Source organism: Carex rostrata, chromosome 3, assembly GCF_964058835.1.
Source record: "Carex rostrata chromosome 3, lpCarRost1.2, whole genome shotgun sequence".
NCBI classification, from domain to species: domain Eukaryota; kingdom Viridiplantae; phylum Streptophyta; class Magnoliopsida; order Poales; family Cyperaceae; genus Carex; species Carex rostrata.
The window spans coordinates 10,025,274-10,051,428 of record NC_135920.1 but is presented as its reverse complement, the minus strand read 5'-3'; the positions used below and the strand labels follow the sequence as shown (position 1 = coordinate 10,051,428).

Genomic DNA, 26,155 nt, shown 5'->3' with positions numbered 1-26,155 from the left:
CTTCATGTTATGTCACACATTCACCTCGAACCTCATCGATCCCTTTATAAAATTGCCAACCGAGAATTAACATATTATAAATCATTGTATTGAATCCACTTTAGTAGTAATAAATTATTACATAAGAGTGAATTGATCTTAATACATTAAGCATCATTTAAGTTATGAAAAAACATTACTCCTAATGTAATTCTTGCTTAAGGCAAATGTGATTCAACAGTAGATCTCCTTGTTATTGATTTCTAGTGTTGACTGGTACGCCTGAAGTCCTCCTGGTTGAGAACCTGCTGAATGTTGGTCCTTGCTGCTACCTGCGCCGGTATTTTTTTTTTTTGAAGAGAAATGTGAAGGTCGAGCCTTCAGATTTCATTAATCAGGCACCAGTGGTGTCAAAATTACAAAGTAAGGTAGTTTTTTGAAAGCAGTAAAATCAAAGAGTAATTGATTAAACAAGAAACATATCTAAATCAGCCAAGAGCTATTGATAAATTTATTTATTCTAATCTCTGTCTCCCAATTTTGTCATGAACCAACTTCTGCACTCTTGTTTGATCTCTGCCGCCAGTCCAATATATGTTTTTGTTTCATCAGCAAAAATTCGTTTACATCGCTCTCGCCATACGACGAAGCAGGTTGTTATTTGGGCTTGCCTCAAGAGCTTGTTCCCCGGTCGTAGTATGTTATCCGTATAATGCTGGTACAGGAACTCTCTGTGTGCCTTCAAATCTTCCCATGTATCAACCAGTTGTGTCATGACCTGTCTTGTGAACCAACACCGATAGAATAGGTGATCGCACGTTTCCGCCGCCGCTCTACACATGTAGCACATGTTTGGCAAGTTCCATCCCCTCACCATTAGATTGTCTTGTGTCAGAATTTTATTTTGCAACATAATCCAGGTGAAGACCATGACCCTTCCTGGTGCCTTAATTTCCCATATCTTATTCACTTTAGCCGATACAAATGGTCCTTGTCTCATTGCCTTGTAGCATGATCCTGCAGTATACAGCCCCTGTGCCGTCCATTTCCATTGAATTTCATCCTTGTATCCATTTCTTATGGTCTGCATATGTAGTTCCGCGATTAGAGCCTCATTCTCTAGTGTTGCTTCTTCCGACAGTGTCGACACTATGTCCAGCGTCCATTCTCCATTACTGTTGATTTGTTGTACCGTCGCCTCATTCTGTTGAGTATGTTTATACAGTTCCGGATACCTGATATTTAAAGGCCCCCCCATCCATTGGTCTGTCCAGAACCTAATTGTTGCCCCATCTCCCAGGATGAATTGTACCGAAAATTGAAAGAAAGGCACCATCTGACCTATGGACGCCCATAGCCTTGTTCTGTTCTGTGTTTCCCTCTAACATTTATCTGTTGCAGCTGTATCATTTGTATCCAAGGTGGTGCATGTGTTTGGAACCATTTCCATATCATCTTCCCCATGAGTGACTTATTCATTGTATGTAGATCTCTTACTCCTAGGCCTTCCTGTTCTTTAGTTTTTGTGACCAACTCCCAAGATACTAAACTCACGTACCTTCCCGATTGAATCTCCCCTTTATGACCATGCCAAAGGAATTTCCTCCGTACCATATCAATCTTATTAATTACCCATTTAGGCAATAAGAAGACTTGCATCATGTAAACCGGCATTGCCGTTAGCACCGCATTGATGAGAGTGACCCTTCCCCCTATGGATAATAGGTTTGCTTTCCATCTAGTTAACCTTTTTGTGATTTTTTGTATAATTGGCATATAATGCGCCTTTCTCAATATTTTATCCGACAGTGGTAGACCCAGGTACATAATCGGGAATTGTGCTGCTTTACATCCAATTATTGTTGCCAATGCTTGCACCTCCGTGTGTTCAGCTGATGTAACCATAAATTCAGACTTTTGTACATTCACCCTTAGGCCCGATAAGTCTCCAAATATGTGCAAAATTAGTTTGAGAAACCGAAGTTGCTGATTTTCTGGTTGTAAAAGGAATAATGTGTCGTCTGCAAATAACAAGCAAGGTTTGCATCCTTGAAATGGCACTTTAAAGAGTTCCAATTGTACTAGTCTTTCTGTCCATCTCGCTAGAAAGTCCATTGCCAAAATGAACAGGCTTGGCGACAATGGGTCTCCTTGTCGAACCCCTCTCTTCAGGTTAATCTTCTTCCCTTTGATTGAGTTAAGTAGTACCCTTGATGATCCCTGTAATACTGAACCCATTACACACTGTATGAATTGCTGTGAGAAACCTCTTGCTTTTAGAACATCTTCCAAAAAAGTCCAAGAGAGAGTGTCGAAAGCCTTATAGATATCCGCCTTGAACAGTCCGACCTTTTGCCTCTGTTTTGCAGCCAAAGTGACCAGTTCTTGAGCATATAGAAAGCCATCTGTGATATGTCTTCCCTTAACAAATCCTGTTTGGCTCGGTGCGACTAATTGGTCAAGGATCGGTGCAATTCTATCTGCCAATAACTTGGAAAAAATCTTCTGAAATAAGTTAATCAAACTTATAGGCCTGTAGTCCCCTGGCTCTTGTGGACATTCTTTCTTTGGAATTAGTGTAATATATGAGTCATTCAGAGGCCAAAGAGTTGACTGTTGACCCAATAATATGCTGTTATACACATTTAGTAGGTCCGGCAGAATGATATGCTTGTGTTTTTTGAGAAACTCGGCTGTGAAGCCGTCCGGACCCGGCGCTTTGTTGTTTGGTAGGTGATTAATGATTCCACTGAGTTCCTCTATCAAAACCTCCTGAGTTAGGTTTGATGTCGGAATGTCCGACTGATCATCATACAACGTTGAGTATTGGAAGCTGGTGTTGTGTTGTTGTTGTGTTCCCACTAGTCGCACAAAGTGTTTGAAAAGCACTTTAGCTTTTTGGTGGTGATCTACTACCTGCACTCCTTCATTTGCTATAGTATTAATGTAATTTTTTCTTTTTCTCACTGTTGCCATTTGGTGGAAAAAGCGGCTATTCTGATCTCCTTGTTGCACCCAATTTTGCTTGGCTCTTTGCATCCATTTCTCTTCCTCTACCACTACCATTTGCTGGTGTCGCTCTTTGAGTAACTGTTTTAGAATTTTTTCTACCTCATTCAACTCCCTCTGCTCTGCCTGCACCGCTAACCATTGCAAACAATCAAGACACAATTTCTTTTGACAGTTGGTTCTTGCATTGAACTCCTTCCATGAGGTGATGACCTTGGTTAGTTTTGCTATCTTGAACTGCAATTGCTCTGGATTTTGCGCCACTTCATTTGTTTGCCAACTCTCTATTACCAACTGGTTGAATTCCCTCAATTTCAGCCATGTATTCTCCATTCGGAAAGTATTTGGTGTAGGGAATCTAGTCTGGCATGAGCATTGGATCGGACAGTGGTCAGATATTTCACTTGCTATTGCTATCTGTGTTGTATTGGGGAATAGTGCAGTCCATTGTGAATTGAGCATGAATCTGTCTAATCTCGCAAAGGTAGGATTATCCCTTCCTCTTGACCATGTATAGTTTCGTCCCTGCAAACTGATGTCTGTCAATCCCACTTCATTAATCACAGCTCTGAACCGGTTCATGTGTTGAGTCGGGTAATCCGTATTTGACCTATCTTCCATGTTGAGTGTCACATTAAAGTCACCTGCCACCATCCATGGCAGATCCAAGGTTGGTTTATGTTGCTTCAATTCTCTAAAGAATAAGGGCTTGTCAGACTGAGTGGAAGGTCCATATAACCCTATGAAACTCATAACCGATGAGTCAAGATTGATCATGAAGTCAATTGTGAGGCAGTAGTTCCCTTGTTTCTTATCTATCTTTGTCAGCAAACCGCTATCCCATGCGATTATTAACCCTCCTGCTGTGCCTTCTGCCAGTAATATCTCATATTCATTCAATTTATTTCCCAATGTTTGCCTCACATATAGTGCATTCTCTGCATCCCATTTTGTTTCCTGTAGACACACCAGGTTGGGTGCTGCCTTCTTTATTACTTCTTTTACCAATGATCTCTTATTCCTATCATTAAGTCCTCTGACATTCCAAGAAAAAAACTTAAAAATTCTAGTTGCATTGTTACTCATTTGGTACAAAGAGAACAACATAAACTTGCCCAAAATTGCCCTTCTTCTTCTCAAGAAGAGTTAGTATTCTCTTTTCCTGTAACCTAACAACTAGAATAAAACAACTAACAACTTGCATGTGAATTGCACAGTTGCCCCAAAACAGAATTCTTCCACCGTTGATATTACCTACATCAACTCCTAACATTCCCAAAATACATCTCTTACATATATTATACATACCCCTTCTTAGAGCCCTCCCTTTCACTGCAGTGTGCAGTATTGAATTTTGAATGGTGTCTAACATCTTAGACCATTGGAGCACCTTCGTGCTGCACCTGAATCAGTACCAGTTCCGCCGTTCCTATTGGTACTGCTCCTTCATTCTTGCCTGCCTCTTTGTCTTCCTCTTTCTTGCCTGCCTCACGAAGCATGTTCTCCACATGTTGCTCCAATTTTGCTCCCGATTCTTTGACAATTTTGATCGCCAGTTCCGCATCTATCTCTTCTGTTCTTGTATCAAAATCCAATTTGAAGTTGCTTCCCTTCGGCTTCCTCGACTTGGTGTATGTTTTGACTATATGACCCGTTAGCCTTGGGCTCCTCCTTGGTTTTTTGGGTTGGGACTGCACTTTCGTTGGTGTTCTGAGAATTTCATTTCCTGAGCTCAGGGGCCCAAGTTCTGATCTCCCTTTCCCATTCTTCGGCCTGCTACTCAGATCATTTATGTTGGCATGCGGCTGTGTTTCTGGGCCTTCTGTGTCGGTTGCTTGAGGCCCAACAACATTTGTTGGTTGTGCTATACTACCTTCTTGCGCCATAGGACCCGCCTTCGGCCCGTTCTCCTTTTCCTTGGGCATCTCATCTAGCCCAGTATTTACTTGTACCCCATTTGATATATTATTAGATTTGTAAGGCCCATTGTTTTCCATCTCCTCAGGCTTATAATTTGGGCCCTGATTTACTTTTTTTGGTAACTCTGTGATTAATCCTTCATTCTCTATTTCATCGCACTGTAGTGCAACAAAATAGTCTTCCTCGTCCTCCGTACCTATGACATTGTCAGTTCCTTCACACAGTAGGTTTTGACTTGTAAAAGTGTCTTTTTGTTTGTGTCCTTGCTGGGACTGACGGATCTGTACCGTTGCCCCTTGGTTGCCTCTAAACTCTGCACGTTTTCCCTTCTTGCCTGCTTCTCGTACCGAACAATTTAATGCTGCAGTGAGTAGGGCTGCCATCATAGGGATGATTTCAGGCCGAACTTGCAGAGAGGCTAAGGTACTTTCTCCTTAGTAGACCCGAATGTAGCCATTCTGCCAAGTTACCGTTAGACCATCTGTTTTTTGTGGCTTTCCCTGTGTAGCCCTCCGTGCATCTCCTTTCTTCCCTACCATTGCTTTGGCTACCCAAACTTGCTTAAGCTTTTGTTTAAGTTGCCAAGCTCCCTTCTTGTTTCTCTTGACCTGTTTGTACCCTCCCTGGACACTATTAGAGCCCCCACTACTATCACCACTATGGTTTCCTCCAGTGTCATTTGTGCTTGATGGTGTTACTGATGGTGGTTGGTTAGCATTTGGTTCTGGAAAAGGGTTGTGTATTGGCCATTCGCCCGGGATGAGTGGATATGGCCCTTGTGCCCAATCCCTCCAGTGTAATAGAATGACCCTTATTCTTCTTGATCGAGTACCCTCATGGTACTTAGAAAATTTGGAAATGGTTCTAGGATGTTCACAGTCCAACCTAACCGTGATATGGTGAAAGTGCCCCGCCATTCTACCATGGGGTATGATGGCTGTGACTCTTCCCAGCCCTGCCGTAACTTTCTGAATATCCGCACTGTTCCAAGACTGGTATGGTAACCCTTGCAACCTTATCCAAGCTTGGAAAGGTGGTGGGTCGTAAGCAGTGTTATAGTCTATTCCCCATCCAATAACCCCAATTTGTACCCCTTGTCTGATCTGGTATGGACTATTCCAAACAATGCTTCTAAGTAAATTCTCACCTGGACAGATCATTGTAAAGGGTGCATCTTCTTGGGGGTTGGCAGAGTGCACTTCATAATCTTGCCAGTTCCAGCCGAACTCTCGAGCAAAATGGCGTGAGATTAATCCAGGTAAATCAGGAGTTGCCTGCCCCTCTACCATGACAATCATGCCAGTGGTGTGAAGATAGTCATTCTGAGGCCTGAGGGCTGCTCGGTTTGGCATGAAGATATTGATTTCCTCAGGCCTTTCGTCCCAGAAAGGTTCCATTGCCGGCTGGTCAGTTTGTTCTGGTGGTGTGTTTGTTGTGCTCTTTAGCTTTTCAGGTTGTCGAACCACTTGTGCGTAAGTGTGTTCTGCTGTTGTATTTCTTGATGTAAATGGAACTCCCTTTTTTATAGGCTTCTCTGCTCTGCCTTTGCACCTACCAGAGTTATGACCCAGGGCATTGCATTGAAAACATCTGATGGGTTCCCTACATTGAGCCTTCTTGTGCCCCTTGGATAAACATCTGAAGCACCTACCTTCACTAAATGCTTTTGCATAAGCTTTCTCAGTGATTGCAGACGAGAAGACTTTTCGAGCCATACCGTTGGGTTTTTGGCTCTGCTGGTCGTCCTTGTGCAATCCCTGTTGTCTTGCAATACCTGCGCCGGTATTGTACCCATAGTTCAAAAAATCGGCCGATTCAACTCGGAATCGGACTGGACCGAGCCGATTTTTGCCCGATTCTCAAGTTTGTGCGATTTTTTTTGAAAAAATCGGATGAACAGTGACAGAATCGGCCGATTTTCCATCCGATTTACACCGATTCAAATGATTTAAAGCAAAAAAAAATTCAATTTGACTAACCTCTGTGTTGATTTAGAGAAAATCGCGCCATTTGAATCAACCTCTGTGCTGATTCAAAGAAGAAGAAGGCAGCCCGAAAGGGGGAGAAGGCGCGCAGGAGGAGAAGGCAGCCCGAAAGGGGGAGAAGGCACCGAAGACGCGCCATTTGAGCTTGATTTTTCGAACCATGGTGAGAAGGGGGAGAAGAACACCAAAGACGCACAGGAGGAGAAGGGTGTCTGATATTTGACATTTTTTAAAATCGGCCCTTGATGTTTTTATTATTTAGAACTTAATATGTATATATTTTTTTTAGTGAAAGGCCCTCAGCAGTAGCATGACTAGTGTTTATTTTGTGTAATACATTAAATAATTAGTGGATTATATGAGTGTAATATTATCTTAATTAACATAGTTTTTTTATAAATTATTTTTATCATTTTTTTCCTACTTTTTGGTTACAAAACAAGGCTTTTGCCAAAAAAACCTGATTTACCGATTCGATTCTTCCGATTCCGGCCGATTTATCCGATTCTAACTAGGCGGTTAAAAATCCGATTCCGATTCCGATTCCGATTCCGATTTTTTGAACTATGATTGTACCAGTAAAAGAGGTATAGGTGGTACGAGCCCAATTTGCCATGGAGTGAGGTTGGGTCAGTATTGTTCTACTTACATGTCTTCTTTCAACATTTTGGGATGCATGCTGGTACAACTGTATGGCCCTTGCTACTGTTTCAGCTGCTCGCCATGATGGGATATCCATTATATTTCCTTGAACTGTAGCCTCAACCAAGGACTTACAATCAGAGCATATCATGAATGGTGAGTTTCCATTATGTTGCACATATTTCAGTGCTTCCACAAGGGCCTGTGCTTCCGCATGAAATGCATCTTCGCATGTTATATGTTTGGTATGTGTATATGTAAGCTTCCCATTATGGTCAAAACATAGAAAAGCCGTACCAGCATTCCTTGTACCGTCCCAGGACCCGTCAATTAGTATTGTTTGGGATCCCAGGGGTAAATCTATGCCTCTCTCACATCTCTGCTCAATCCCTCTTGTTGGTACAGTACCTACCTTTCCCATTGCAGTTGCTTGTGCAAGAATTCCCTGTGGTGTCATAGTTGTGCCTTTAAAAATCGTCTCATTTCGGGCCTTCCACACACACCATAGGATGTTAGTGAACAAAACTATTTGATCCACCTGTAAATCTTTTACAATAGTCATGAGTATCATTGTAAAATTCATAGGTAAGTATTGTACTCTCAGTGAAAAAGGTGAAATAAACCATGTAAGTATGTAACCCTTGATAGTTCGCAAAAGAAGAGGACATGCATGAGACATTCATCCTCCATACCGCACCTTGGACATAGAGGATTGAAGGATCGCAGCCTCCTACTTAGCACCTTGGTTGTTGCCAGCCCTCCATGCACAGCACGCCAGAGGAAGGTTTGCACTCTTGGTATCATGCCCTTCCATGCCCATATCCCTTTCCAAGCTGCTTCCTGATGATCATCATATGGTATAGGCCTTTGTTTCTGGTTTGCTATTAGCATGTAACCCGCCTTTGTTGTATATGCCCCAGTTTTGCTATGCTCCCATATCAGTCTATCCGGTACCAATGCATGTTTTGACGGTGGTCGTACAGATGCCTGTATATATAGAGAGATCATCGCTTGTGGGCCCAGCAATTGGACAATTTCACCCTCTTTCCAAACCTGTTCCCTTTGATCATAGAGGCTCTCTTCATTAATTCATGCGTGGTGTGCATAGGATGTCTAAGTCACGGTCCTAACTCCTAACGGAAAAGTATCCTCTCAGGTACTGGTACTGTAGATTCTTCTCACTTTATGGTTTGAGATTAATTCTCAACCATTTTGAGATTCGAGCTAGCATAGGGGCAGTATTATTAGACTTTGAGATTCATGCCAAGTTAAAATTAATGATTCAGATTCACTAATTGTAAAAGATTCACTATTACGGTACTAGAGAGGATCTGAATTCGGTCCTAAGGCAAGGAGGCCACCTCGTACGAGCCCGAGGGTGGGAAAACGGTCGGCATCCTCGTACCTGTTCGTACAAATGAACCACTATGATATCGACACGTAGTCGCCAGTGAGATTCGTAGGGATAAATTTTCATGACATATTCGATAATTAAATGAATTAAGTTAAAACAATGTTACTTGAGTCGTGTACAACTACAGTATTGATCAAAATTAAATCAATTGGAGATAAAACGGGAAATGAGAAATCAATTAAATTGATTTAATTTCTGTGGGAGCAGGAAAGGATTTTTCTCATATATTTTTTGGATATATATAATGGAGAGAATAGATTAAAAAAGTTTCTTAAAAACCGTATGTATATCATACTACGTATATGCGGAGAGGAGAGAATACAATAGGGGTGCGTCTATTCAACGATATTAAAATGAGACCAATGAGATTAATGATGATCCTCAAATAACGCCTTTTAGGCTTATTGATTTTTATTTTTATAAATAATCGTCTAGAGAATAGAAACGAAATTCAAGTTTTAGCACTCAAGTTTGTAAATATTACAAATGGTAATGTACTTTTGAGTTTTCAAAATTATATTTCAACAATTCTCTGCAAAACTTAAAATTTAAGAATATCAAACAAAAGATTTTATATAAGCAAATTGTTAGATATTTTATTGCGCATTCAAGAAGTAGTTTATAAACTTTGAAATGCATTCAGTATTGATAGCTTTAATTGGGAGGAAACATAATGAATTATGTTTTGAATTCGTTCTTTTGATTCAAAATTCAACCACCATATACATAATATGGAGTCTCATCACAGTATGTGCATTAATAGCCTTACACAAATTTTAGACTTTTTATGAGAGTCTTAAAGACTTACTCATGCCTCGTACTGTGACCGTTACAGACACTCTCATATAGGTGAGTTACCTACCAATGATATGTGTAAAGACATTCTACGGAAATTATCGCCTCCATTCTCATGAAGAACTAATATGCTCATCCTACCATCTATATAGAGCACACTCACTATATAAATAGAGTTGGAGTTGATGCTCATAAAAGTGTGTGCTCTTTTTTTATCAACTTATCAGTTTATTATCACTCATTGAATCTCTTTCAAGAGATCATCTATTATAGATTGGATTGCCACCACAAGAAGACTCATTATGACTAAAATCCATCTCCCATAATGAATTTATATAAGGAATTTAATATTAATCCATCATCAATATTTTCATGTCAATGATGTTGTCCCTAACGACACCTGGGGGGGGGGGGGGGGGGTGAATAGATCTATTTAATATTAACTCCTACAACTTGTAACTATCTGTCGAATAGACAAGTTTGAAAGTCATTCCTGTGTTCAATTAAAATATCTACTGTAAGCTCTTGACAGAATCAAGAGCTTATAAATTAAACATTAATTAAGTAAATAGATAGAGTTAGAGAAAATGACACAAGAGTTAGTTACAAAGTTTGGTCACTAAAGGACCTACGTCTATGTGATAATGCAACCTTAAGAGGCGTGCCTTTCTATTACCCAGTGAAGAAAGGAATACAAGTTGTGATCGGTATGAGTATGGGTGATTAATGAGCGAGCATAAGCGAGAGTTAGGGTATGCTCATGCTCGCTCATTAAGTAAATGAGCGAGTTATTAATGAACGAGTTTAAATGAGCGGATAAATGAGCGAGTTGTAAATGAGCGAGCTTTTAATGAGCGAGTTATGACTTATGACTCATAACAAAATTATATAGTGTGCCCACGCATAACAAAATTTGTTAAAAGTCATCATAACAAAATCCAACAAATTGTCATAATTCATTTAAATGAGCGAGTTGTTATGACTATTACTTGTTTTGAGCTTTAGGCGGAGGTTTTGGTTCTGCCGATTTACAAAAAAAAATGAATATGAAACTATGAATATTAGTATATTACACAGGATTAAATGTTACATTGTGCTCATTATATTACACAGGATTAAATATGAAACTATGCTCACTATCTATCAATCTTAATGAGGCAAGGTTGATGTTACACATAATTACATAGGATTAAATGTGGCAGGGATTAGATGTGGCAAATTCTTAATGAGCGAGTTATGAGTGAGTTGGGTCATGCTCATGCTCGCTCATTAAGTAAATGAGCGAGTTGTTAATGAGCGAGTTTAAATGAGTGAATAAACGAGCGAGTTTAAATGAACGAATAAATGAGCGAGTTTAGGCGAGCTTTTAATGAGCGAGTTGAGCGAGTTATGAGCGGCTCACGAGTTATGAGCGATTTACTCACCCCTAGGTACGAGACAACACTCAGTTGTTCCACACACACGATAGATGAGCACAACAGCTCAAAGAGAGAATGGTGAGCACAACAGCTCAAAGATAGGCGAGCACACAGGCTCTAAGTCCAAACAATCACTACTCTCACTATAATCTCACAATGGATCAACTTAGATGGAGTATATCTGAGGTTGCTGGATAGATAATTGAAGGTTAGGCTCAAGCAACAATGAACTAGGCTAAACCTCTTTAAGTTATCTAAAGTGTAAGTTTTGTGAGGGTATTCTTCCGTCTCTTAGACAGATCCCACTATTTATAGTGGAATTCAAAGGAGAGCCAACGGCTCTTTGCAGATTGTAAGATCTACAACATAATGATTTAGCCTATTTTGTTTGAACCTAGTTTCTAGTATTGACCAGACCTAGTAATTTGAATTTTGAATTTAATATCCAACCATGCAACAGCTAGGCTCAGGTGGTCTCAACCTCAGATCTATTTTACCATACTTTTGGAGATAAATAAAAATAACAACGCAAAATAGTAAAGTATGATCTTCATAATCTTCATATGATCTTCCGTAATCTTCATGATTCAGTATCTTCATTAATATCTGACATTCCAAATGACTTGTGTGATTCTTCCATAAGATCATATTTATCAAATCATTCCTTGTAGCTCGAGGAGATCATGTGACAGATTATTTTGTGCAGCTTGTCACGTTCCGACTTGTCATGATATGCACGTTGACTCGCTTTGTTCGCTTTGATCTTCAGACACGACCTGTTACGCCAACTTGTCATGATACGAATAGTTGACTTGCTTTGACCTTTGGACACGACTTGTTACGCCAACTTGTCATGATATGAATCATTGACTTGTTTTGACCTTTGGTCATAACTATTGAACCTTTACATAGCTCAAACAGAGAAATTGTAAAATTCAATGATTATATATATATATATATATATATATATATAGAGTAAGGCTACGCTACTTCGCGAATTAAACGAGTTGTTTTAATTCGCGCTCATATCTCTAGTTTCGAAGTCCAAATAGACAATCCAAACCGTTAGATGTTTGATCTATATTAAAATGTGCTTGGAGGCCAAATTTTATATTTTTGGAAATTTTTTTACTATTTATTAAGATGGTTTGAAAATTGCTGTATTTTAATGGTGCAGAATTTTAATAAAAACAACAATTTTCAAAACTAGAGATATGAGCGCGAATTAAAACATATCGTTTAATTCGCGAAGTAGCGTAGCATTACTCTATATATGTGTGTGTGTGTTTTGTAAATTAATCAAATAGTACAAAATATTGCTTACAACAAATGAATTATAGCTCGAGTTTATTTTTTAAAACTTATTTATTTGTGATTAATAATAATCTTTAAAAATTTATGAATAATATCATAGCATCATGCTACATAAATCAATCACATATATCATTATTCATGCATATATATGGCATGCTTATTATTGCACGAGCTAAATATTGCAATGAGTATTTAAGCCCCACATTTTCTGTTATACATGATGATGTAATAAGAATATGGTTTTTCTAATTATATATTTAAGTAAATACTCAAATTAGAAAATAAATCAAATGTAATAATCAATAAAATTGGTCTATAATTAGAAAAATAGATCAAATGTATAACATTTTAGAAATCAGATTATATAAAATGTAAGTATTTAGCTCAAATTTAGCACAAATTTGACCTATTTAACTCAAATTTAGCTCAGATTATATATTTATTGATGATTTCTAAAATGTTACTTATATATTTAAGCAAATACTCAGATTATACAAGTCAAATAGATCAAATGTAACATTTTAGAAATCATCAATAAAATTGGTCTATAATTTATACCATCAAATTTTTTTTTTCATTTATTTACCGAATAATCAATATCAATAAGTCAAATCTCTCTTTAATTAAGTCTTTTATGATTACATTTTTTTTACTTATTTTAATTTTAAGATATTACGAATATAAGTTAATATCTATTCATTTGATCCAAGATTCATTATATTTTACGAAAACTTATTTATATTATATGAACTTTATGTAATATATATTCTCTTTTTTTGCCATTAGACTATCATTAACATCAATTAGCTCTCTAATCAATGTTATTTTGATGATAATAATGTCAATTACGTACGAGCAGCGAGTTTAATAATATGATATTTTTTATAAATTGATCATCAATATGATTGTATTCTTTAATTATTTTCTTTGCTCAATTAATAGATCTCTATATTATTTTACATACCTTACTAACACAGTAAAATTTATTATCTTCAACTCTACAACCTGATAACATATTGTATTGGTTGTAAGTTCTACTAATCAATCATGTCTTATTTTGAATATTATTTAATGTATTAATGCCCCTTAATTATTGGTCAATAAAATGATCATTAAGGAGATAATCAATGCTTATAATAGCATTCATTCCAGTTCCATAATATTATTTATATATTTTTTCCGGTTATAAATATAAGAGTTAATGATCAATGGTGAAGATTATAGATGTCTTCTTTTTATCATTTTTATTATTTTATTTAATGACAATTTTTCACGGAAGACTTTGGAAGTTATTTGACAATAACCCCGAAATTATTTTTTATTTTAAGTTATTTAACAATGTCCAAATTGTCGATTTGAAGCGCTTAACATGTTCTCCATGTTAATATGTGCTTGGAGACCAAATTTTATATTTTTTGAAATTTTGTTACTATTTTTTCAGAATTTTTCAAAACAGTCATAAAAAAATTAAAAAAAATGAAAAATCATGTTTTGAAAAATTCTAAAAAAATAGTAAAAAAAAATAAAAAAAATGTAAAATTTAGTCTCCAAACACATATTAATATGGAGAACATTGAGCGCTTATCAACCATTTAGACATTGAAAACGTAAAAACAAGTTATAAGCATATGCTCTCATATGTTTATAGAAGTAGAATAGCCAACCTCTCTCTATATATATATGCACCAAATGATGCATACTGATTAATTTAATATAATATACATGTATAAATAGTAACCACAATATAAACCGATTAATGACAAATCGAAATTCATCTACGCGCGGTTCTTAAAGTCACTAGATAGTGAAACACTAAATTCGGATTATCAGATTTACTTTAATGGCGATGATAACCAACCTCATCTCACGGTAATTGCTGAAAATTGATATTCCACGTGACAACAATTTCACATAGATTATTTTAGCAATTTTCACGTGGAATATCGATATTTTCGGCACCTAATTTAATGGCTGAAAATTGCTGTCACGTGGAATCCCCATCTCATCTCACGGGTTTAAAAGCTTTCTCAGGTTTTGGCAGGTTTAATAACCAACCTCGATTACTTCATAAAATCAAAAGAGTCCAGACGATTTAAATAAATAAATAAATAAATAAATAAATAAATAATTAATTAATTAATTAATTAATTAGTCCGGATGAGAGGATCCTTATCCTCCACCGCGCGCGCAGCACGTAGTACACACACACACATCATTTTCACTCTCATTGTACTTGTATGGATATTAATTAACATATCATATGTATATACAGTATACCTAATAGAAGGTCAGGCGACAATTTTCATCGCTCATTTCCGCCACATTATTTAGGGTTGCTATGCATTGTTAAAAATCTAGATGTGTGGTCCCAATCATTTTTTCTTGAACAGATGATGTTTATTGCTGCGAATCTCAAGTTGTGAACTTGATCGAATACAAATTTTGTTGGGATAAATTTTCAGACAGTTAATAAATTAATTAAATAAATTAAATTAAACTGAAAGGAGATGCACTCTCTAATAAACTTAAGACACGTCTTCTCGTCTAATGAGCACGAGCATATTCCAACCCGCTCGAACTCGGTTCATTATAACTACCCTAGTTTCAAATCACTGTTACATATTCTCCCTAAACGTACGCATGGAAATTTTGTCAGGACACTCTACTCTTGGGTTGTTATAGTTTTATTTATTTATTTAAATGATAAGGGGTTGTATTGATATTCGTGTTAAATTAAAATGGACTTAAGATCTCATTCTACATCGAGAGGCGGAACTAGAAAATTAATAGAAAATTAATAGGAGAGAACTGCAACAAAAAAAATATAAAATTAAATAATATATAGTAGGTGAGATTTGAATTCATATCATCCACAACCAACGTTCTAAATAGCATTTATCGCATCATAGCGGGAAGCCTACAAAAAAAAGCTATGTTACATAACGTTTTTTATTTTTATAAAAATTATATCATATATTTGTACTAAATATCAACATTATCTAAGTCTCATAGAACAATAAATAACAAAATTGATTTTAAAATTATAATATTTATATTGAACCAATACAAAGTCCAAATTGCGACTCAAAATATCTATAGTAATACTAATATCATAAACTATCGATCTTTTTCTATTCAAAATATATTCAGCATCATGACATAATCTATCTTTTTTCTATTTAAATTTTAAAATAACCTAGACATCATGGCATAATTAACTATTTTAATTTATTCAAAATACTCAAACTACCATATAGTAAGTATCATTTTGTTACTTCAAGAAATATCTTAATATATTCAATCTGAGCTTTTATTTAAAACTCATATAAAATAAAAAAAAAAAAATCATGTTGCATAGCGCGCTGTAGCTTCCTTATTTGATTTCGTTTGATGGATCTCTCATTTAATAATTAATAGTTTAATATAAAGCTTAGTATGTTAATTGCAAAAAAAATCACGGTTAAAATCCAATCTGAGCCTTTATTTAAAGCCCATATAAATTGAAAAGAAAAAAAAACAGCTCATGTCGCATAGCGCGCGCTATTTGCGCTACACACTATGCACTATAGCGGACCGCTATTACCGCTATAGCGTTCGTAGCTCAAATAGCGCATTTTGATGCCATAACTTAGCGTTTAGGGTCCAAAAACGTTATAGCGCGCTATTTAGAACACTGTCCACAACCACAATGATCATCCATGATTTTTGTCAGAAAAGGGCAACAAAATAACAAATTAGATTTGAATAGTTAATTAGATTCAAACCCATTAGCTAATCGAATATTATATAAAAAATAATGTTATAATTTCTAATTTCTAATGATCTAACTTCTAATTTTCAATACTCTGACTTATATTCCTAATTGCTAATTAGAATTCAAGAAATTTATCATAATTTTAACCTTAAATTTAAAATTAATTACAAACCAAAAATCTAGAGAGACAAATAAAATTCCAGAGGAGAACAAAGTTGATCCAAACCAATGAGTAACTTTAACCACTAGACTACAAATAAATATTTGACAATTTATAAGAGTCAACTAAAAAAACAATTTATAAAAAGACTGAACTATATAAAAACTTAAAAATTAAAATTAAATTAAATTTTAATATACATAATTATAAATTTTGAAATCATAAAGATAAGTTGTACCTTTGTATTACACTAAGATTCGTTGCTGCCGTTCTACGCGGTCAGGTATAATGCACAGCGTCTGAATTCGTTACAGTTAAGAATTAGGATAAAGGTCATTTGAAAAGGTCTCCGCGCGCGTGAAACTAACGCTCTTGTGAAACTACACGGTCTGTCATGCTAGTGGGTCCAAAATGGGGAAGCATAGGATGCGAGGAATCCGAATCCAACAAGCACGCAACTGAAATATGCGGCTTTCCTTGCACCTCTCTTTTATATCATCAGAAGTGCAGTGCTGAATTAGTCATTTTAAGTGTTTGTTTGGTGCCGAAAGATTTTCCATTCCGGAAAAGAAGCTTCTAGGAATTGCATTTTACAAATGGATATTCCTAAAAACAGTAAAAGTCTTTGAGGCAAATTACTGTTATCATTCAACATCACTATATTCTACATACCAGTAGCCCCTTGAATCAGTATCCTTCAGTCTGAAAATATATAAAAAAAAATACCAGTAACCGGTAACCCCATGTATCCCCATTTAGATTCAATTCAAGTAAAATAACATATATAGTGCAACATCGGTTCAATTCAACAATTGGCGAGTGAAAAGAACCTCTATATACATCCTATTGTATTTACGCTAGATGTTTTGCACAAGTTAAGATTAGATATACCTTAATCAGTTATTTGTTACAATTCATGATATGAATTTTATGATCCGATACGATTCAATATGTGAGTGATTTTAATTAATGAACTGTGTGATTCATGATATGAGTCCACGAGTCTATATCCACTAAATATTGTTTATTTTGTGAGGTATGAAAGACATGAGGCATTTTCATGAACAATTAACCAATTATATTTTTAGTTGTATTAGATTTTTTTCATGAGATATTTTCAAGAATATTATTTATTTCATGTTTGTTAGATGTATTTTTATTGTAATCATGATAACATTACTATGATATTGTTCTATTTATGGCTTCGTCATTTTTTTTCCAACAAAACGACATTTAAAACAAAAATAAATCACACTTTGTTGTTATTTTCAAAAACCAAAATAAATGAAACATAATAAAAACCAAAACAATTAAAACATAACAAATAACAAAAATCCGAACAAATAAAAAACCTCATCTAAAAAAAAAGGGGACTGCATCCCCTATATGAGCCCCCCAGTAAAAGGGGCCGCATCTCATAGATGCGGCCTTGGCAGATTTGGAATTGTACAGAAGTGATTTTTTTTTTAAAAGAATTAAAATTTTCGGTGAGCATTAATTACATACGAGTGACAAATAATTTCTGATATGAATAATTTGAATAGTTTCAGATCCAATAGTATGTGTCTTACTATTAGAATGGACATACATAATTTAATTTAGCATTATAGTGATTATATATAAAAAAAAAGAGTTTCATAATACACTGTAACTAATATTGTTCTATTTTATTTTGAGTAAATTTTAACAAATCTTAGCGATTATATTCAACTTTATGATCCGATTCAAAATAAAATAATTAACCATACGAATGATCATATGGCAACGATGGTCTTTGTTTTCCAATCATATAATGATATAGATCATGTAAATTGTTCCTCACACAACACTTGTGTGAGTGAACTCTTAAAAGGAGTTCAGATATCTAATTTCTAAGACTAGTAAAAACGAAAATAGCGTATGACCTAAAAAATTATACACACATGTAAACCTAAGGGCTAAGGAGGAATCTAAACAAAATAAAGAGAATTTCCACACCACAATATAGTCAGATAAAAAAAAGTAGATGACAATTATTTCAAAAATTGTTATCGTAAATTAATATCAACAATAAGATATAAAATGAAATCAATATTTAATTTTTTTTTTCACGTACAACACAATTTTAGTTGCCACAAGTTAATACATCACATGATAAAATCACAAGTGTTTATATATTTTTTTTCCCAACTTCTCAAGTTGTGTTCGGAGTAGGTTCTTTATTAGTCAATTGTTTTCTAACTGCGGCGACTTATTAATATCAAAACCTTTTCAAATTATTATGAGTGATGGATAGCCTATATAATAATTATAAAATTAAAAACATAATATAAGTTTAATTTTTATAGTTTTTAGGTCATAATATATTATTTATATTTTCATCTGTCTGATTCTAAATTATCAAGTGTTTTGTAACGACGTCAGAGACTTTGCTCTCATTTTTTATCTTGATGGAATAAAATTTGTGTTCTAATTTTTCTCTCTTAATAAAAAAAGGATGTGTAAAAAAAATTAAAAGTAATAGAACTTGATTGTATTTCTTCAACGGAATTTTTTGTGTGATTTAATTGTATTTCTTTATTATTTTTAATGCAAATTATTTATATAAAACTTGTCTTATTTTAAAATTTTAATTTTTTTTCAATAAATATATACTTAATTTTCTAATTGAGATTGAAAAATAGTCTTCGTAGGTAAAAGATGAATCATGTAATTAATGATGGCAGCTTCTATAATGATGATGATATTACGATGATAACAACAAGTCAACAACACAACAATAATAACACTTATAAATTGGGATTTCGTAAAAGAAAAGGACCGACTGTTCTCTTTAAAATGCATTAAATGTTTTCTTTAAAGTATATCGAATTTAAGCATACTTTTGTTCATAGTAAAAAGAAAAAGAAAAAGAAAAAAATATTCCATAAGGAAAAAATTGATATAAAGAAAAGAAGTATCTTCTAGGGCTGAATATTTCTAATTCCGAAATTTTTAAATATACCATAACCCCAAAAAAAGATAAACCAAACTACCATGTTTTCTGAAAATTTTGAATTTTGACACGGCCGCATCTCCAAAATGCGGCCACTTTTCTGCGAATCGTATCTAGGGGATGCAGCCACCCTTTTTTTTTTCCTTCTCGTGCAGTTCAATCTGAATGGAAAAAAAAAGAAAAAAAAAGGGTGGCCGCACCTAGGGGATGCAGCTGTGTCAAAATTCGAATTTTTCAAAAATTGTGATTGTTTGGTTTATTTTTTTTTAGAGTATGATATATTTAAAAATTTCGGTTTCTAATTGGTTGCTCAAAATAGCAGCCTCCTTTGTGAAATGCTTCTGGGCCTGTTAGGATCCGTTTCATTCAGATAAGATGACTGCTCAGGTCGTCCAATCATTTATTTCTTTCAAGTTTCAACAACACTTCTCCTCCAACCAAATAGCTCGATTCCATCCAACAAGTTTGATCTCCCTGCTTTATAAAGGTCGAATACGTACTGTTATGTGACTTGAGTTACATGCTATGTCGGATCGGATCGTGATTAAGTTAAATTTTACATATTGTGATTGTGTCGTTATTAAAATTGTACGAAATGAACAAAACATATCAATCATGTCACGACATGTAATTATGTCACGATCAAACATGATACGTCGTGATCACACGTAACATGATTGATCACAAATGTAAGAAAATTATAAATTAAAGAAACAACATTGTTAGAAAATTGTGTTAAAAAAATATTATCAGAAATTTAAATTGTTGTCTTAAATAAATAAAAATAATGGCATAAATTTTATATTATTTTTGTCACGTGTTGTGCATGTCCCACATTGTGCTGTACCATTACTAAACCGGTTTTCATGTCAAAACAACATGACTTCACATACTTAATCCCGTAGCACAGATAAAACATCAATCCAATAATCCGTACTATACAACATCACCAAAAGCAAAGCTATTTGATTAGATTCAATTGAAAAAAAAAAAAAAGAATTTAAACATACTCGTCAACAAAGGTTCATCTAAATTGGTTGAATATAATTGTATTGATCAGTTACATCTAAATTGGTTAAGTTTATTTCTTGATCAAGATCTAGACAATTCTCAAATTTCAACAAATTTAATACACAATCTTTATACAAAATAGAGAACATATCAACAATTTTTTTTTATTTTTTTATTTTGATGACAATTTTATCAATTACTCGAATAAATGTATTTATCAATATATCCCTTTCCCAAATCTAATAGGACCAATGCCAACATATTCATTGCAGAACACCTCTTTCTAGTTTTGCTATTTTTTTGTGTTCAGCAATTTAATACTCATACGCACTAACCCAAAACTAATATAGCAGGTCATGATTCTAGCAACTTTTTAAAATAAACCAAAGATATCACCGATTTTTTTATTAATAGAAAAAAAATAAATAAAATATCGAAATACAGGAGTATTGTTGGATTTTGTCAAAAAATAGGTAGGACGGGTTGTGTTAACCCGTCCCACCGGACGGATCTAATTAACCCATCAGGATTAATCCTGATAATCCTAATTTTATCCTTAACCAACTTCACGAAAAAAAAAAAAAAAAAAAACCCAGACGGATTTAGAGATCCCGTTCTAAAAAAAAAAAAAATCGGGACGGCTTTAGACGTTCCATCCCGACGCTAAAAAAATCAGAGCTAAAACAGTTTGGAATTCGTACAGGTGGATTTGTCGAGTTCCTTGTCCTTGCATCTTGGGATCATTTGTTCAAGAAATCTTCTTTAAAAATGTGCGGCGGGTTGTACTACTTGCTATTCCGAATTTGATTTACATTGTTCTATACAGGAAATGGAACAGAAAAACTAGAATGCATGTCTGAAAAGTCTTGACTCACGAGTCACGAGGTCTGTCTCCAGTTTTTACCAGGGATTTTCTCTGCATGAATTTACTGGCAATTACACGATGAATAACTTCATTGCAAGAAGTCATCTAGGGGTGAGTAAATCGCTCATAACTCGTGAGCCGCTCATTAACAACTCGCTCATTAAAAGCTCGCCTAAACTCGCTCATTTATCCGCTCATTTAAACTCGCTCATTAACAACTCGCTCATTTACTTAATGAGCGAGCATGAGCATGACCCAACTCGCTCATAACTCGCTCATTAAGCATTTGCCACATCTAATCCTTGCCACATTTAATCATATGTAATTATGTGTAACATCAACCTTACCTCATTAAGATTGATAAATAGTAAGCATAGTTTCATATTTGATCCTGTGTAATATAGTGAGCACAATGTAACATTTAATCGTGTGTAATATACTAATATTCATAGTTTCATATTCATTTTTTTTTTGTAAATCGCCAGAACCAAAACCTCCGCCTAAATCCCAAAACAAGTAATAGTCATAACAACTCGCTCATTTAAATGAATTATGACAATTTGTTGGATTTTGTTATGATGACTTTTAACAAATTTTGTTATGCGTGGGCACACTATATAATTTTGTTATGAGTCATAAGTCATAACTCGTGAGCCGCTCATAACTCGCTCATTAAAAGCTCGCTCATTTACAACTCGCTTATTTATCCGCTCATTAACAACTCGCTCATTTACTTAATGAGCGAGCATGAGCATACCCTAACTCGCTCATGCTCGCTCATTAATCACCCCTAAAGCAATCAAATAGAAACAACCCAAAGAAAAACAAGAGAGTTCCATAGATGAGTAGAGTCTTTTGACCAGAAGTCAAAGAATTGCCTCCAAGCCCAAACTGTTGGTTCTGTGCAAACCCTGCAATCTCAACACTCTTGCTCGCGAAGAACGACTGTGCGGCACCGCATGTTGGACACCTCCAATCGCTTGGCAACCCTCTTCTTCTTTTTTTTCTTTTTTTTTGGGACGGGACCTCTAAACCTGTCCGGTTTTTTTTTTTTTTTTTTTTTTTTTCTTGTGAAGTGGTTAAGAGTAAGATTAGGATTAACTCGGACAGGTTAATTAGACCCGTCCCACCGGACGGGTTAACACGACCCAGCCTATCTATTTTTCGCAAAAAATCAAAAGTAATCCCGTTTATCGATATTTATTTTATTTTATTTCTATTAATAAAAAATTCGGAAAGATATCATGCACAAATATGGATAATTGGTGGTTCACCACTACAATGAGCATATAAATGATGAAAAAGTACTACATTCCCAGATGTCAATATTACTATTGAGGTGTCTCATAATAACAAGTAACACACAAGGCATCGCTCTATCTCAAATATCACACAAACAACACACGCATACAACATCACTCCAGGTACTTGTCAATACTTGATACAATTAAAAGGTCTGAACTAATAAGGTTACCAAAGAAGGATGTGCAACATAGAAGGGTTTTCTAACACAGGAGGCAAGCTAGAGCAGGGATGGGTACATCTTAGACTGCTGCCTTACACGCTTCTTGTACTCTTCTCGATCCTGTAGAGACATATATGAACAAAATATTACATGGAACTTCGAAGAGAACTACCAATCATCTCTCTCTTACAAACGTAGGTCAATCATGAACACAAAGAGACTTAAGTACTCAAGTCAAGCCAAAGTTAAAAAAATAAAAAAATCATAGAAACCTGCATATACAGCTGATATCCATCAGTCTGGGCAGGATCTGCAGGATTAGGAGTATCAAGCAAATCTTGTATGCCAACCAGGATCTGCTTTACAGTAATTGCAGGCCTCCATCCCTGAAAATTGTATATAAAACAATCATCAAAACATAACAACATCATCACATGATTTTCCACTTTTAGCAGTTAAATTCCTAAAATTAAGTCCTCTTGCAAATCACACACCAAGGATTCTAATAGACTTACAGCTCAAGGCCGAAATACTACATGGATGGAAAAAGGTTCTAAATTTTCAAAATCATTTTAATATTTCACCTCAAAAAGTTAAAATTCCAAGCCTGTTCATTTTCCTCATAAAAATAGAGTAAAAGCAAGAAAGAAAAATACAAAATCACTTTCAGAATAGGATTCCCCATTACTATAAAGTAGATTCTCTTTACAACTTGCTCAGGATTCGTAATGAATTCAAAATAGGGTTTGTAAATAGTTTATATAAAAATTGGAAATATTAGTAATTTTTGACAAGTAGATAATATATACATTCAGCATAAGACAGAACTCAAACTATAATCATTAGCATTGTTAAATGACAAAGGGAAAAACCTAGGTCAAGCAATAATTTCCACTCAGTTTAATATAGACACTGTGTTGTATAGCAAAGAACCAATAAGAGGGCTGTTAACAACTGGAAATGAATCCCAGAGTCGTCATCATTTTGTAACACATTTCAAAGGTAACAAAAGCCAGATTAAAGAAGTGTATACCAAAAAAAAGGGAAAATATTAACAGTGGATTTGAAAAACCATAAAAACCAAAACCCAATATGGGTTTCATGGAGCACCCTGGCAATATTTACTTGTGCAACCGAAACCACCCCACCTAGCCAAATATGTCAGACCAGACTATAGATGATACGAACTCTGAAATCATTCATTGTTTGGCATCATGTACAACCAAAACACACACTGCACAAAATACACAGAAAAAAGGAAGTCACATACACTATCCTCGTTGAGGATGGAAAGACAAACAGTGCCAGATGGGTAGACATTCGGGTGAAAGAAGCCAGGAGGGAACTTGCACTTTGGGGGCTTGCTTGGGTAGTCCTCACTAAAATGCAGTGTCAAAGGGTAAAATCCTCCTTCCCATTCTGTCTGCACAAAACAATTAACATGATCCATCTTAAACACTTATTAAATACAAGATATGCAAGCATAAACAAGCACTTTGTAGGAGGAAAATAATAGTTATATCCACTGATCCAGTCAGGACATGAGATGGAATGATAGAAGAGTCTTCTTTAGAGATTTAAAAAAAAAAATCTTTATCTTATGTTGTTTTTCAACAGTCTCAGTTCTTAAAGAAATAAAACCCAATTTCAAAAGATGAGTATATAATCCACAGAAAAACCATTACAAAGAGGACAAGATAAATCCATAAGCAAGTACATGGAGAAAAAAAAATACCCTTCCTTGAGATGATGTAAACTCTTGCATTCAATATTCATCATGGTTAGATGATGTAAACCTCGGTGAAACATTTCATACAAAAATAATAGGCAGAAAAAAAGCAGGAATATAAAGTAACAGATTTCCGGATCTATAAGTCAGTAATAAGAACTAAAAATGTGTCTAGCTTCAAAAGGACATACATAAGAAAGGATTACTTATGCCTCTTGTCATCATAATAAACAGAAATTATCACATTATGCAACCTGGATTAAATGACTAGTCACAATCACAAATAGAATTGGTAAAAAGCAATAGCCAATGCTCCAGTAGGAGAAATCGTACCAAACAAAAAATACACAACATAACTCCAAACACAGCTCACAAGCAAACAAAGAATGCTCAATTTTGTTATATACATTACACTAAAGGAGAAAGTATTAATAGGCAAAAAAAAAAATATGACCAACAATCTGAAGTTGTTACAACCTCCTGCAAAAGTAAGATAAGTACGGCACTAGACATTAGAGCAAACAGTTTCCATGACTTGTCTGCATATACCTACAAAAGACACTGCAGTACCCAGTCCCAAAACTCATTTGGATTAATAAATTGTTTAACTCAAGCTAATTGAAGTATTGAACACATCACACAAATCACATTTTAATAGAAACCAGTACCATCTACTGATTATCTAAATTATACACCCAATACCAATTAAAAATCTCCCATTCTACCCGAGAAACAGTCTTTAAACAAGAAACTTCTCTTCAATCAGCCAAAAATGAAAACCAATTGCATACTTTCAAAAAGATTTATGAGTTAGAAAGCAAACGTACCCCTTGCTTTCCGGGTATATTACAGTTCCACACCATCAGATTGACCGACCCATCTGGTAATGCCTCTGGCCTCGCCACAAAACCCTGATTGAAACCGTAATCAAAGAATACACGTCAAAACAAATTCAGAAAACAAAGGAGCAAATCTCAAACGTAGAGAAAGAAGATGAGAGTGTACGGACATGAGGATGGTTCTTGCGCCACGCCTTGCGCTCCTCTGTCAGACGACCGCGAGCGATTCCTCCCGACATCTCTCTCTTACCTCTCAAAATTCCTTTCTTCTCTTCTCGCCTTGTAATATGTTCGTCTCTTTTTATTATTAGACGACTCACGAGTCACGACGGTCGGTGACACTTGTTTATGTTACTTTGAAAGCGATGGCTTGGATCATTATTCACGGGTTCTTTTTTTCATCTAGCGAGCGATTGAGCGAACAGAGAAAAAAGGAGCTGGAAAAGTCTGACTTGACCTCTTTGGGAACCCGGTTCGGTTTATTATCCTCCCTAGTCGGCTGGTCTGGTTTGGATTTGCTGTGATTACTGTGATAAAACTGGACGTTGATTTCTTTGTTTGGACTTTATTGGGTCGAGATTAGGTGGACGTATGTAAATTACTGGACAAACGGATCCAGCGACCAGGAGAAGCCACCGCCGCCACCTCACACTGGCGCCAACTGCTCCTCTGCTTCCCCCTCGTACTTTTTGTCCTTCTGGTTTCGCGAAGGTTTACGGCGCAGGATAACAAGCCAAGCGTAATATTGCCTAAGATTGACATCTATTGGGCCTTTTGTAAAGTGCTTTTCGGCCTGTTAGTATCCGTTTTGTTCAGAAAAGTTAGTGGTAACCGGTAAGCAGTGTTGTAAAAGATATCCGTTTAGGCTGATTAATTGGGAAT

At 35.4% G+C, this 26,155-nt stretch overlaps 1 protein-coding gene across 1 annotated transcript; it reads right to left on the bottom strand.

Moving 5' to 3' along the window:
- Nucleotides 1-22,495: 22,495 nt before the first annotated feature.
- Nucleotides 22,496-25,722, bottom strand: LOC144551384 (SUMO-conjugating enzyme SCE1-like). Its single transcript, XM_078299327.1, has 5 exons — nucleotides 25,444-25,722; nucleotides 25,262-25,345; nucleotides 23,976-24,128; nucleotides 22,978-23,091; nucleotides 22,496-22,825 (listed from the first exon to the last, which is right to left on the bottom strand). The coding sequence occupies exons 1-5, from the start codon at nucleotides 25,510-25,512 to the stop codon at nucleotides 22,763-22,765; spliced, it is 483 nt and encodes a 160-aa protein (XP_078155453.1). The 5' UTR covers nucleotides 25,513-25,722; the 3' UTR covers nucleotides 22,496-22,762.
- Nucleotides 25,723-26,155: the final 433 nt, after the last annotated feature.

Bases quoted from the DNA above. Each gene is read 5' to 3' on its own strand.
- LOC144551384 (XM_078299327.1), bottom strand. From the start codon at position 25,512: ATGTCGGGAGGAATCGCTCGCGGTCGTCTGACAGAGGAGCGCAAGGCG. The intron at 23,092-23,975 runs GTATGTGACTTC...TACAATTTTCAG, and splicing joins CCATCCTCAACGAGGATAGT to GGATGGAGGCCTGCAATTAC. The intron at 22,826-22,977 runs GTTTCTATGATT...ATGTCTCTACAG, and splicing joins GATATCAGCTGTATATGCAG to GATCGAGAAGAGTACAAGAA.